This window comes from Trifolium pratense, linkage group LG2, assembly GCF_020283565.1.
Source record: "Trifolium pratense cultivar HEN17-A07 linkage group LG2, ARS_RC_1.1, whole genome shotgun sequence".
Taxonomy (NCBI): Eukaryota; Viridiplantae; Streptophyta; class Magnoliopsida; order Fabales; family Fabaceae; genus Trifolium; species Trifolium pratense.
Genome location: NC_060060.1, coordinates 58,790,032 through 58,804,292, shown reverse-complemented (window position 1 = coordinate 58,804,292; position 14,261 = coordinate 58,790,032). Strand labels below are relative to the sequence as shown.

The 14,261-nt window shown below is 30.3% G+C and overlaps 1 protein-coding gene and 1 long non-coding RNA gene across 3 annotated transcripts; both read left to right on the top strand.

Annotated features, from left to right (window-relative positions):
* Positions 1 to 209: 209 nt before the first annotated feature.
* Positions 210 to 3,007, top strand: LOC123909749. The gene is made up of 4 exons (XR_006810003.1): positions 210 to 363; positions 1,466 to 1,589; positions 1,821 to 1,929; positions 2,846 to 3,007. It is a non-coding gene; the product is annotated as an uncharacterized LOC123909749 (long non-coding RNA).
* Positions 3,008 to 4,656: 1,649 nt separating this feature from the next.
* Positions 4,657 to 8,468, top strand: LOC123909748 (purple acid phosphatase 17-like). Of its 2 annotated transcripts, none has more exons than XM_045960632.1 (8): positions 4,657 to 5,079; positions 5,290 to 5,535; positions 6,002 to 6,158; positions 6,506 to 6,613; positions 6,712 to 6,839; positions 7,057 to 7,185; positions 7,323 to 7,390; positions 7,854 to 8,468. In XM_045960632.1, the coding sequence occupies exons 1-8, from the start codon at positions 5,077 to 5,079 to the stop codon at positions 8,068 to 8,070; spliced, it is 1,056 nt and encodes a 351-aa protein (XP_045816588.1). In that variant the 5' UTR covers positions 4,657 to 5,076; the 3' UTR covers positions 8,071 to 8,468. The 2 variants fall into 2 exon arrangements, with proteins under 2 accessions (XP_045816588.1, XP_045816589.1); XM_045960633.1 differs by having other exon boundaries at positions 4,829 to 5,006.
* Positions 8,469 to 14,261: the final 5,793 nt, after the last annotated feature.

Genomic DNA, 14,261 nt, shown 5'->3' with positions numbered 1-14,261 from the left:
CGTTTTCCGAAAAAAGAGCGAGCGGAAAACATTTTCCGAACAAGAAAAAATTCGAGTCGTAGTCCCCGAAGTCAACATTGCAGGGGCAATTTTGGAAGTTTGGGGGGTGCGCGAGAAAATGGGTGGGTGCGAAGAGAAATTTTCATTTGTACCGCTCTAATACTACATACCACAAATTTCTAAGAGTAAAGTAACCCTGATGATTTCCCTCAAAAAATTCAAATGGTTCACTTTCCCAAAATTCCATTTTGCGAAGCTCTCTGTGAAGAACAGAAGGCGCCACGCTAGACCACCATGATGATGGACGACCGACCTCCGTGCAAGACACCTCAAAGTCGTTTCTTCTCCATCTTCATTGAAACGGTAAGTGTTACTCAAAGTCGTTCCTTTTCCATTCTTCCCCATTTTAATAGGCATGGCAATGAGGTGGGGCGGGGACGGGTTTTGCCCTCCCAAACCCAAACCCATAAAGTTTGGGTTTCCCCAAATTCGAGTGGGGATAAAAATGATAACCCAAACCCATACCCAACGACGGGGATCGGGTATCCGTATCCCCATTACGCAGTATTTTTTTACTAAAAAAAAAGTTAAATGTCCAAAATTATTTTTTCTAGACAATATTTTTTTGAATAAAGAAAAAAATAATAGAGAAAATTGTTTGTTTAATACTCAAATTAAAATAAAAAATAAATATATGAACGTACCCATTACCCGCCCCAATCCCATATTTTGAAATCGGGGAAAACCCAAACCCGAACCCAAACCCAATCAACTCGGGATTTCCCCGTTAAAGTGGTATGGTTTGGGTGGGTACCCGCGGGTATAAGGTTTATTGTCATGCCTATCTCTCAACACCCCTAAAGACACTCATAGTCGTTATATTCATACATTTGTGTTAACAAAACCCTAAAAATTACTTCCTTTAAATCCCAATAAACCCTACCTCTATGGTTTTATCCAATTTTGTATGCATAATTTTATCACCAATTTTGCAACGAGCACATGGTAGATGTAGTTGCCAATGATTTGTTTCAAATACTTCAATTGTTGGTGGTTAATGATCATATTTTCCCGTCGCAAAATACTGTATGTTTGGTGCAAATTTTGTTTTAGTATTTCAATTTTCCAAGAGAAACTTGTATGCATATCAGTGTTAAATGTATTGTGCTTTTGTAAGAGATAAAAATTTGTGTACCAATCGTTAGTTGGTTCAGTGCTGATTGACACTGGACTTGGTAGGGAGGACCACGATCCTCTGCAACTGCTATCGGGAGGGGTGGAACCACTTGATTCCAGAACTGACCCCTAACTAGATTAGGCGGGTCCAATGGGTTGGATACTGGTGGTAAAAAAAAGTGTAAGAAATGGCTGCATATGGCAGCAAAGCCACTCATTCTTATTTCATGTTTACTATGTTTATGTGATGCATCTCATAGAAAATGACCAAGCTTTGTAAAAATATCAGGGAGCTAAAGTTAATCCTTTAATCTGAATTGGTCTCGGAAGCTTGTGCGCAGTTGACTCGGGAGTTCTTTATGGAGGTCATGTTGCGACTGCTTATCAAATGTAGTTCAAAATTATATTTAGAGGTATTAAGGAAATTTGAGACCAAGATATTTGCAGTTCAATAAACATATCTTTTTAATACTTATGTGATTTTGTAAATACTGTTAGAATTACATGCCTTCTTGTTAAGATGTTGGCATTATTGCATCCTCAGGTGATTGTTTGAATCACACATGGATATTTTATTTTTTATGCTGCATTGATTGTTCAGTATTTGCAATTATTGAAAGTCATAAATATGGCGTTTTTTGCAGGTCAGAAAAGATGCCACTCAAATTGTCGCAAATCTACAAAGAAAATTGGTTCAGTCTAAGTTGATTGCATCTCATTACTGGAGAAAAATATGGATATTTTGATAATTGGGTAAGAAATCGTTGGATTAATAATTCAGTTGCTTAATCTTTGTTGTTCTAGTAAGCTTAGACACAACAATATATGCCCTTAATCACTACATTTTTAAATTTTAAGCAAAACTTATACAAATTTATTATGGAAACCAAATTATATGACAAAGTCAAACAGTTTAATCCAGTTCAATTATACAGTTCAATCAGTAGTCCATGACTTTATGGAACTGATCGAGTACCGAACTGATTTTTAAATCAAGGTAATTTTTTTGAAGAAGCTAAATCAAGGTAATTAACACATGTATGGAAAGAATATTAATATTCATCAAATTATATGGGTTGAACTGTAATCCAAACAAAACATCCTACCTCACATCAATATACCACCCTTTTCTTTTCTTTGTACTCCCTCCGTCCCAAAAATTTGGTCCTTTTAATCTTTTACTAAAGTCTTAAAACCTTGGTTCTTTAAGAAACCAAGGTATAATCTATGTACAAAACTCTAAAAGGGTCAAAGATTTGGGATGGAGGGAGTATGAATTTTTATTTTTTTTTACGGGTCTAAGTTCACTCTTGACAAACTTGCATATATGCTTCATATTACCCGTTCGAAAAATGGACAGTAACAACAATAGAATTACCTATAGATTATTAGTCTTCTATGTTTCCTCCTTCCTTGCACTGCCTCTAATTCAAATCACAAAAATTTCTCTCACTCTCTTTATTTCTGTGATTATCATATTTTGTTATTATAGTAAATGTCTTGTAAATCTCCATCAATATTGGACCCCTTATTCTTATTATTTTTGACCAAATCAATGGATCCCTTCTTAAAACATCATGTTCTATAAAGGTTCATTTTCTCATCCCATTTTGCCTTCAATTTCATATTATTGATCCTATATAAAACAATATCAACTATTTTTTGCAAGATGATATACATTCAAGATTACAAATGATGGCTTGTTGATCCCACCTTTCTTCAATGCTGAGAATTGTATAAAGACATTTTAATTTCCAAAGGTACTTCCATTTTTTCATCTTTGTCTTACCTTCAATATATAAACTCTACATTTTCTTTATGGTCAATTTGATTCCAATGATGAAATTTGCCTTTTATCTACACAATAAAAACTATTTTTTGTGTGTTTGAATGCTTTATAGGCATTTTTTTAACAACAAATCAAATATATTAGAATAAGAGTGAAATAAGTACAATGAATGAATACAAAATCAAGCAAATGCAAAACTGGAAAAAAAGTAAATGAACCTGTCTATCTACTTAGACAATTGATAGGATTTATGAATCATTCATAAAAAATACAAATATTCCTTGTCTTTTAAGCAAGAAACCATTTCTAAGAGATGATTTTAATAACTTCAATTACCTCGTGCGACCCATCAACCTACTAGCAATGGGGGAGAAAACATAGCATGTCGCAACAAAAGCTTGATTCAATGCGTCAGCAAAACATTGTCGTCTGTTCCAAAAACCACCACCGGTTCATTAGAAAAAAAGATAACATTGTTCCTAACCTTCTAATCCCAGTATAACACTAACAATACAAATTATATAATTTTCTGTCATTTATCTAGCAAAGTTAATATTATAAAGGGAATTAGTAGTTTAGTACAAGGTGTACCAAAAAATCCCAAAAGTACAAATATAACCAGCAAAAACATAAAAACAGGCATAAACAGCCAGGCCCAAAAACCAGAACAAACACAGCAAAAAGCCCAAGAGAAACAGAAACAGGTACACACCCCCACCAAAAACCAGAAAACCTCCTGATACAAACTAGAAACAACTAAAAAACGCAGCAAGAAACAGTAAACTCTCTGTGCCCTTATGGCACATATTAGCATCTGTTTTAGATTAAATATATCAAATTTTGTTTAGCAAACATTTTCTAATATTTAAGACTGACAGAAGTCATTTCTTTTTTTTCTTTTTTATATTATCGTCTAGTTCCAAGAGAAGGGGTTCCGGTAATCCAGAGTTCCACTGCGAGATAAGTAAAGTCTGACCAAGAATTGCTCCCATCAGAAATTGAACTTGGGTTCTCCCAAACAATCTGTTCTAAGGGAGCTCATTAGCCACCTGAGTCCAATATCTTAGTTAAAGTCAATTCTTTCTTAACGTAGAAATTGTTTCTTATACCGAAATATGAACCATGTGCATGCACATATTATAATTTTTCCCTCCTCAATTTTGGACAATCATTTGACACCAATATATCAGAATTGTTGATCTGGTTCTGTGGTGCAACTCAATAATGAATCAGTACATTTTAATAATTTATTTTATATATCCCAATTGAAAAGAGCTGGAAATAAAGGGAAAATATCTTTAGAGCTATACATTGATGAATTGAAGTGTATTGTTTAATTGAATAAATTAAAAAGCTATTTGTCGATGATTATTGTATTTTAGAAAAAATGATTTCATAAGAAAAAAAATTGATTGTTTATAATCATTATACTAATTTTTTATTTTATTTTCTTAAACAATTATTAACTTTCACTAATATGAGTAATAAAACTTCAAAAAAAAAATTATTTTGCTGACCGATTTCATAAATAATATTTAGTTATTATAATTTTAAAAAAATCATTTAAAAAAGCACTCAATAAATTATTAATTTCAAGATTTAATGTAGCATAGATATTGCCTTTTATTTATACTTTTAATTTGGCTGGAATAAACCAAAATGTAGAAGTAGAACATTGCAATTTGCAGGACAGAAGAACATGTTGTATGTAACATAAGTTATAAGTCATAATTGTAAATTTGTTGTATTGTTCAATAGTATTGGAATATTCTTATAATTATTCCTTTATTTAAATTTGGCATTCCTAAAAAAAGCATATTCTACCGTATTTAGCATATACCAACTAAATCCATCATAGCCACAGCCACTAGTTTTCATTTGTTGTTACTTTGTTTGTGAAACAGATATTCCATTAACCCATCACCATTTCTCTTTCATTTCTGACATAATTCACCCAATTGCAAAAATTCCTGACACCCACAAAAAAAACATATGAATATATTAATTATATCATTCAAATCTCATCTCATAAATTTTAAAGGTAATACAAATGTTTCAAAAATCGGGTCAGTGTGTCATTTGTTGATTTGATCTTCAGTTGCATTGTAACTATGGTTAGTTCAAATCATTTTTATTTTATGATTGAATTATGATTTATAAGTCTCATTCAGTTTTTAAAATATATAATTTACTTACAACACAAGTAGTTAAAGTGTTAAACTATAATTTTAAATTCTATATCAATTTTTTTACACAATTTCATTTTAATAATCATTATTATTCTACATACATTTACTATATATACATTGTCTTATTGATCATAGGAGACACACCAAACAATCTTGAATCAAGTGCTATCAACATCAACTAGAGCAATGGCAAGTTTCAGTGAAAAATCCATGAATGTGTACATTCTCTTCACAATTATCTTTGGATTAGGATTTCTTCATGCAACTGCAGAATTGCAAAAATTTACACACACACCAAAAGCTGATGGTTCTCTTAGTTTCTTGGTTGTTGGTGATTGGGGAAGGAGAGGTGAATACAATCAATCTGATGTTGCCTTACAGGTTTGATTTGTTTTTTCGTATCTATGGTTTAATTTATATAGTTGTGTGTATGAAAATTAAACTGAGTATTATGGTTTTAAATTGCGGTCAGCAACCGCAATTACCACTGCATTGTAAAGGATTTTGAAGTTGCCGCATGTGGTAAATGCATTTTGTTTTTTCCAATAAAAAGATGTTTGCAGCGCAACTGCAATTTTAAACGATGATATGAATAGCAGCTATAGTAGCACTATTTCGTTATTGCGTAGCAGAATTGAACAAATCGTTATTGTTCTACGATATGTTATTTAGTACAAGATATTGTTCCACGTAGCAGAGTTTGAACAAATCGTTATTTTTTGGGTTCTGCATTTGACAACATTGATATGAATTATGGTGTTGGAGAAACAGCTTAACTACTTATTCATTTAATAAGTACTTTTTTGTTAAAAAAAAAACTTACAAACTGAACTTGTTTTGGTCACAGATGGGGGATGTTGGAGAGAAGCTTGACATTGATTTTGTAATTTCAACTGGTGACAATTTCTATGATGATGGCTTAACTAGTGAACATGATCCTAATTTTGAGGATTCATTCACCAAAATCTACACTGCAAAAAGTCTACAAAAGCGGTGGTACAGTGGTAAGTTCCTAAATTAAACTCATCATTCATGATAATAGATTCTAAATAACGGTGGCAATCTATGTATCAAAGACACCAGACATGACAATGACACTAACATGTGTCGGATATTTGACATGCCTTCAATTAGAAGTGTTGATGCTACATAAACTGCAGTTAAGCAGTAATCTTTGATATTGAGGAGTGAGGACAAATGTGAAAAAATGTGGCTGCAATTATGATTGCAAAAGTTTTCAAAATCTTTACACTGTTGCCCCTTTCCGGAATTGCTGACCGCAATTTAGAACTATTTTTTAATTGTTATAATTTACACATGGTATATAACATGTTTTGATGATTGCATGCAGTGCTGGGAAACCATGACTATAGGGGTGATGTAGAGGCTCAATTGAGTCCATTTCTTAGAATAATTGATAAGAGATGGATTTGTTTAAGGTCTTTTATTGTAGATTCAGGTATTTTCTTACTCTTAGTCAATATTTTCCTGGTTTTGTGTTATCTTCGAAGTTAATAAAATGCTTAAAACTAATGTATGTTTTTTGTTCTTGTGTAGAGCTGGCTGAGATTTTCTTTGTTGACACAACACCTTTTGTTAGAGATTACTTTACTGTTTCAGAAGGACACACTTATGATTGGAGGGAAGTTTATCCACCAAAGACTTATATTAGTGCTATGCTAAAGGTATGAAGCATAACTCTAATTGAGCAAATTTTATTACAATTCATCTGTCATTAGTGGTAGAATATGAAGCACGGGCGCAAACAGGGTTATCATGCACATCACTGTCAGTATTGTGTCAGTGTTGCACACTGATATATATATCGGTGCTAAATAATTAGAACTTACATAGTTACATTAAATTGTATAGATAACAATATTATGGATTATTATGTTCCAGGATCTTGATATTGCATTAAGGCAATCAACAGCAAAATGGAAGTTTGTTGTTGGTCACCATGCAATTAGAAGTATTGGTCATCATGGTGATACTCCAGAACTCAAAAGCCATCTCCTACCAATTCTTCAGGTATAGATAAAACTTAGGACAATTAATTTGAATGTATAGCATGATCTTCCCTTTCTTTCTTCTTCTTTTCAATACTGATGATTTTACTATCCAATTTTCTTCTTTTCAATACTGATGATTTTACTATCCAATTTCAGGCAAATAATGTTGATTTTTACGTGAATGGACATGATCACTGTCTTGAACATATCAGTGACAAAGCCAGGTAAACATTAAAAACTAAATCATATATTTTGATGTATTGTCGATATAAAATAGTTTACATTGTCAACCAATTACATTGACTATTTAGATAAACAACTTACTTAAACGCTTATAGAATAAACATTTATGATATAAGTTCTTATATATATAAGCTATTTCTACTAGAAAATATAAAATCAAGTCAAATTGATTCAATATAAAGCTATAAGTTGTCTTGAAGAGCTTATCAAAATAAGCTGAAAACAGTTTACGGAGATATGATGAGTTAAGGTCCGGTGTTCAAATCTTGGAAGTGGAAAATAACATAACCACTAACATTTGCCTAAAAAAATTGTTTCCATAAACTCTCTCCAACAGTCTCACAAATATTTATGTCGGTTAATAAGTTCAAATAAGTCAATTAGCATATCCTTAAATAAAAAATTTATATACCTGCCTAATAGAGGAAGTTATTTTGTTTGCAGTCCAATTCAATTCCTGGTTAGTGGGGCAGGATCAAAGGCATGGAGAGGAGATGTTCAACAAATAAATGGAAATGATGTACATTTTTTCTATGATGGACAAGGTTTCATGTCCGTTCAATTGACTCAGACAGAAGCAGACATTGTTTTCTATGATGTTCATGGACATGTTCTGCACAAAACCAATTCATCAAAAAAGGAGCTACATTCTTCCATTTAAAGTTTAGAACAAGTATGAAATAGAGAGAAAATGAGTGTAACTAACAAGGTTTTGGGGACTTGCTGGATTGGTTTTCAAATTCAAGTCACCAATTCTTGAATGTATTACTTGAAGTTGTAGAAATAATTTTATATTTTTTTTTTGACAAGTTGTCTGCGCCAAATGGCTACACTCACACACCTTAAGTGTGGAGAAGTGAGAAATTCTAGATTCGAATTTAGGTCCATTGCATATCAACGTCCTCACAGCTACCAACTAAGCTGTAATTACAGGACATATAGGTATATTTTTATTGTTTACGATTTTCCTAATTTTAAATCTTGAATTTCTATTCTGGTGTATTTAATTTTGTAATCGTTGAATTTATGACTTTTAATAGAAGTTCATATGTTTTATTATGGAGTTTAGAATTGCCACATTTTGAATCAAATTGATTATGGTCAATTTATATATAGATAAAACATTTATAAAATACTTTTTAGTATATATGCCATGTAAATTAATAATCTTAGTTTGAAAATACTCTAAAGTGTACTTTCAGATGTATATGTTTTGGAAAAATACTTTTATAAAATACTTTTTAGTATATATGCCATGTAAATTAATAATCTTAGTTTGAAAATACTCTAAAGTGTACTTTCAGATGTATATTTTTTGGTTTTTTGGAAAAATACTTTTATAAAATACTTTTTAGTATATATGCCATGTAAATTAATAATATTAGTTCGAAAAAAATATACATTTATTCAGATGTATATATGAGGAGATATATAGGGGGTGTGAAAAGTTTATCTCTAAATTAACTCTTGGCCCAAATTGAAAGATCAGTATGGTTAGCCGGATTATGTCATTCCTTTTTTTTTTTCTTTCTTTTTTTGCATTTAGAAGAAGAAAACTCAAGTTTCTTTACAGAAAACAAAATACTCTCATTCAAGAACACGTTTTCTTGAAGATTAAACATATAAAATACTTTTTAGTATATTTAGGTCTTAAGTTTTCCTAATAATAAAACATACAAATTATTTGAGTTGAGTAGGATCACTTGAGTTGCAATACCCTCATTCAAGAGTTTTAACATTTTTTATTAACTCTATAGTTTTTTTTCCATGAGAGTAGATCCTAGTAATCTATATTTGAATTGAAGAAAAATGGTTAAGTTGACTTGCGATATTAACTTTTGGAAAAAATGTGATTGCAATATTAAGTTTAGGAGATACTAGTATTAATTTCAACCCATAAAGAATATTACTTTTTTACTATACAAATGAATATTACTCCTTATGTTTCTTTTTAAGTGTCATAGTTACCCACTGCACATATGATAATGCCCATCTTTGACCACTAATATTTTTAAGGGTTAAATGCAGTTTTATCCCTCCTATTTTGAATAAATCGGAATTTTACCCCCCTTCCCCCTCATTTTATAATTTTTTTGATTTTGCCCCCCCCCCCCCCCCCCCAAAAAAAATAAATAAAAAATTCTGCACAAAATCTACTTATGAGTCTCAACTTCAAAGCTTCACACATAACTCAATTTGGATCAATAATTCACCAAACGGGTACTGAAATAACCGTAATCGAGTTAGCTTTCTACAGAATCAAACTCCACTAAATTTGGAGATACAGAGAAAGATTAATTACCGTTTTAGTGAAGGTCTATCCAAATTAATTATCGTATGGACCTACTACTGGTATTTTTGTCATGTCTTTCACCCTGTAGCTCTGTTTTGAATAGTATTTACATGTCTGGAAAGCTAATGAAATCACCCTTGTTGGAATTTCAATTTCATCGAATTTGAAGGTCGGAAGCAGATTTCTGCAGAATTAGTAATTGGATAGGTCTGCACTAAATCGATAAATACTCTCCCTCTATAACTCCAAATTTAGTGGGGTTTGATTCTGTGGAAAGATAACTCGATTACGGTCATTTCGGTACTAGTTTGGTGAATTATTGATCCAAATTGAGTTCTGTGAGAAGCTTTGAAGTTGAAGCTCAGAAGCAGAATTTTGAGGGGGCAAAATCCAAAAAATTATAAAACAGGGGTGGTAAAATTCCGGATTTTAAAATAGGGGGGTAAAATTCCGATTTATCCAAAATAGGGGGTAAAACTGCATTTAAGCCTATTTTTAATTATGTATTTAAAAAATTTTAAAAAGTTATATTTTGAAAATAGTCGTCGAGACATATTTATCAATAAAAAAATATGGTCAAAGTATGTTATATGAATAATGCGCACAATTCTCAAACCACACTTAAGGAAGTATCAATTTAATCAAAATTGAAAAGAAAAAAATTTGAGAAGTTCCCCAAATTAGTAATCTCACACAAATTTTTTTTCGTTCTTTCAAGGCATTTTTTAAATTGACACTCTTTCACACAAGTGTTTTTTTTTTTTGGAAAAACCATAATTATGGTTCTTAAAAGTATATTTCGCCGTTACATTCTTCATTGAATGTACTAAAATTACAATTAGGCCTATAAGTGTCTATTTTTTAGTCATTTTGGTTCTTAAATTTATTTTTAAATAGTTAATTTAGTCCTCAAATATGTTTTTATTGGTCATTTTAGTTGATAAGATACCTGATAAAAAAGACACTAGAGATTTATTTAAAAATTTTATACATTTAAAGACTAATGTAACAACAAATTATACTTTGAATTGAATTGTGCGATTTCTTTCTCATATGAGATCTAGAATTGCATGGAATGAGTAACATGATTTAAAATAATGGCAGAAATGACAATTATATGGTTGTGTTGTTGTAGTGATCATTTATCAAATCGAAGATGAGACTCTCCATATGTACAGAACTTCCCTTGAAGAAGAATCTTTCCAATTAAGATGAAGCCTATAGGCTATAACTATAGACTACTATAACATAAAAAATTATAAGATGTGGTGACACTTGCATATGTACATAGTTCATACTACTCCCTCTGTTTTTTTAGTGTCATTTTTTAAATTTTTATGTTTGTTTTTTATGTGTCAATTTCAAAGTTTAAAATAATACTGCCTTTAGTTTTTTTTTTCAAAAGTTGAATAATTATAATATAGATCAAATATGCATTTGCTAATTATGTCTCATATGAAAAGGAGTGAAAAAATATTTATTCTTGTTATTAAAATTATCTCTAAATAATTATTATAGGTAGGTATATAGAGTAAAATAATTAGTTAAAAATATTATTAAAAAAAAATAATTTCATAAAAATGACAAAAACAATATATACATGAATTTACTGATTCTTTTAGTATGTATAAATAACATTTTTTTAAAACTTGGTATCCGACTCTAAGACCGACTAATTCAAGGGAATCAATCTCACCGCCCACTTGTGGGGGTCCCATTTAAAGCTAGTTTTTTTTCTCTGTATGGACTTAGCTCACCGAAATTGGCACCATGGAGAATTGAACCTAAAACTTTGAGATGAGCATACTCCAAGGACCAAAGTCAACACATATGGATTTATCTATAAATAACATTAAATGACAACTAAGAATAATCCATAGTAATTATAAATAAAAAATATCAAACATTTTGGATATTTAAAGGTTTATGTGTATTTATAGGTCAATCTTGCATGAATATGCATGCGTATTGCATGACTTTAGTCCAATCCGAAATAATTGTCAAAACGTCAATGTTTTTTATGTTCAAATAACATAAACTTTCCCATTCCAATTTTATAAATCCAAAAATAAAGAAAATAATATACCTCAAAATTATAATAGTATGACACGAATGAAGACCATATAAAGACTTTTCCCTACAGCATGTTATTGCAATTGGAGTTGGAATTAGTGTGCTCTATATTTTAAAATTGAGGGTTGAGGAGTTCTTGAGTAGACAAGTCACTAACTTTGCGTAAACTATGTGTTTCTCCCTCATGTCAAATTTGATTATAAATAGAAACGATTTTGAATGTGTGGGAAACGTGACTTTGGTGTTAAATTCTTCTAACTTCATTAAATTTTCACTGCATTTATATCGTATGGTGGTTTTCTCTTTTGATCTAATTTCATACTATTATCAAATTTGTGGTTGAATTTAAATTTTGTATCGTATAGATCATTCTTGTAAATTTTAAAAAATTCTAAAATCATTTGATATATTATTAAGACCCGTCAAAATTAACGGTGTTCAACAAATGTATAAACCTTTAAAGAAAATATTTGTTTTCTCAATCGTATTAACCAAAATTAACGATGTTCAACAAATGTATAAACCAGCATGAGCACACTCTTGAGACCCGACTCTACAGTACACGGAAGTGCATAGCCCATAGGTTGTGTGGTTTTTTTTATCAATTTTATCCTTCTTCTCATCGCGCCACGTCCAAGTTCATCGTGGGTACGATTGTGCGCTTTCTTTATTCCATTTTTGCCCCTTTTTACTGCTTTTTCCATTTTTCTTGCTTCTGGTCCTTGTGTCTTCACTTTTCCTGATATTTCCTTGTTTTTGGTCTTTATTTACTATGAAAACTATACTAATCTACTACTAAAAACATCATATAATTGGCTGTCATCAATACCTAATGAGAAGGAGAGAAAAATCAATTAAGTATGAATTATCTAATTTATTTTTTTTGACACAATTGAGATAAATTATCTAATATTTAAAATTTACTTTTAATTTAAATTTAATAATATATTAATTTTGTCATATTTTCTTTAATTATTATTCAAATACTTAAATTTCTAAATAAAAATAAAATTATTAATTTTAGATTACGTTCAAAATTAAACAAGTTAAAATATATATATTATTATATATGTTTATTATAATATGAGATAAACTACGAGTTTACGATTTGAATCTATGTTTCAATTTCCCTTAGCCAAAACAAGTTGACGTAAAAATTAAATTCCGACAACCTTAATTCTCATTGTAACCAATTGTACGACATCAACGGGTTTGAGAATCATACACAACTTGATATCAACTAGAAGAACTTATATTTAAGCAATTGGTTAACAAGAATAATTAAACCATTCATAAAATTTACTGGCACGCAACATCTAAATATAAGATCATATACAATGGTGAGGTTTAATCCCAAAAACAAAGGTTGAATAGGTACAATGGTAAAGTTTAATATTGGAGTTGAATGATGTGGAGGGGAGAGGAGATGAAAAATTTCAACGGTTGAATGGAGAGAAAAAGTGGGAAAGAGAGAAAGTGAGAGAGTGGGAAAGTGAGAAGTTGAGAGAGTGATAAGACACGTGGCGCAAGCTGAGAGGCCACCTTCAGCAAGTGTGGTGCACTTGCTCACGAGGGAGGTGGGTCTTGATTTTTTGATTTTTTTTAAAATGTATATATATGTGTCATATTTTGATTGGATGTGTATATTTTTATTTATTCTAATACTTTCAGAGCAATTATTGCATATCATAATTTTTTCAATTATTTTTTAATACCAAAATTCATAATTTTAAAAACTCTATAAATAGAGGTATGATTTGATATACTTTCAACATAAAAAAAAAAAAAAAACTCATTTTTATACTTCTTTCTCTAGTTTTTCTTTGTGCAATGGATCAAAATAATTACTCGTTTAATAACCAAAACACGAATAATTATCTATTTCATAACCAAAGTTCATAGCCCTCGTTTCATAATCATGTTCGTTCAATATCTGAGTTACGTGATCCAAGTTCACATCACTGGTTGAAGGTTGATCTTGTATTGTGAGTTTGGTTATTTCATATGTTGAGTTACTTGTATTGTGTTTTTTACTAATTGTACTTTGTATGTAATAATTTTTACTATAATCGAATTGTTTTTGCGTATCTTAATTGAGTTAATAATAATAAAAAATTATTGTCATATTTAGTTGATAAATTAAGGAAGAATAATAATTTTAAATATTAAATATATAAAAATAAAAATATTCATTATTTCAAAAAAAATATAACTAATAATAATTATTATACAAAATTAAATAATATAAATAAAGAATAAAGAATGTGGGGTATATGAAAGTGAGTTGGAAGAGAGAGTATTTGGTTTAGGGTCATGCTAACTAGTTGAATAATAGTTTAATTGTTATGTGAAAGAGAGAAAAAATGATGTGGATGAAGTGAAAAAATTGGAGTTTAAATTGTGAACCATTGTTTTGTCAAAAAAAATAATAATTGTAAACCATTGTTGATAGTCCAAGAATAAGATGTATAAACAAGAGCAGTGAT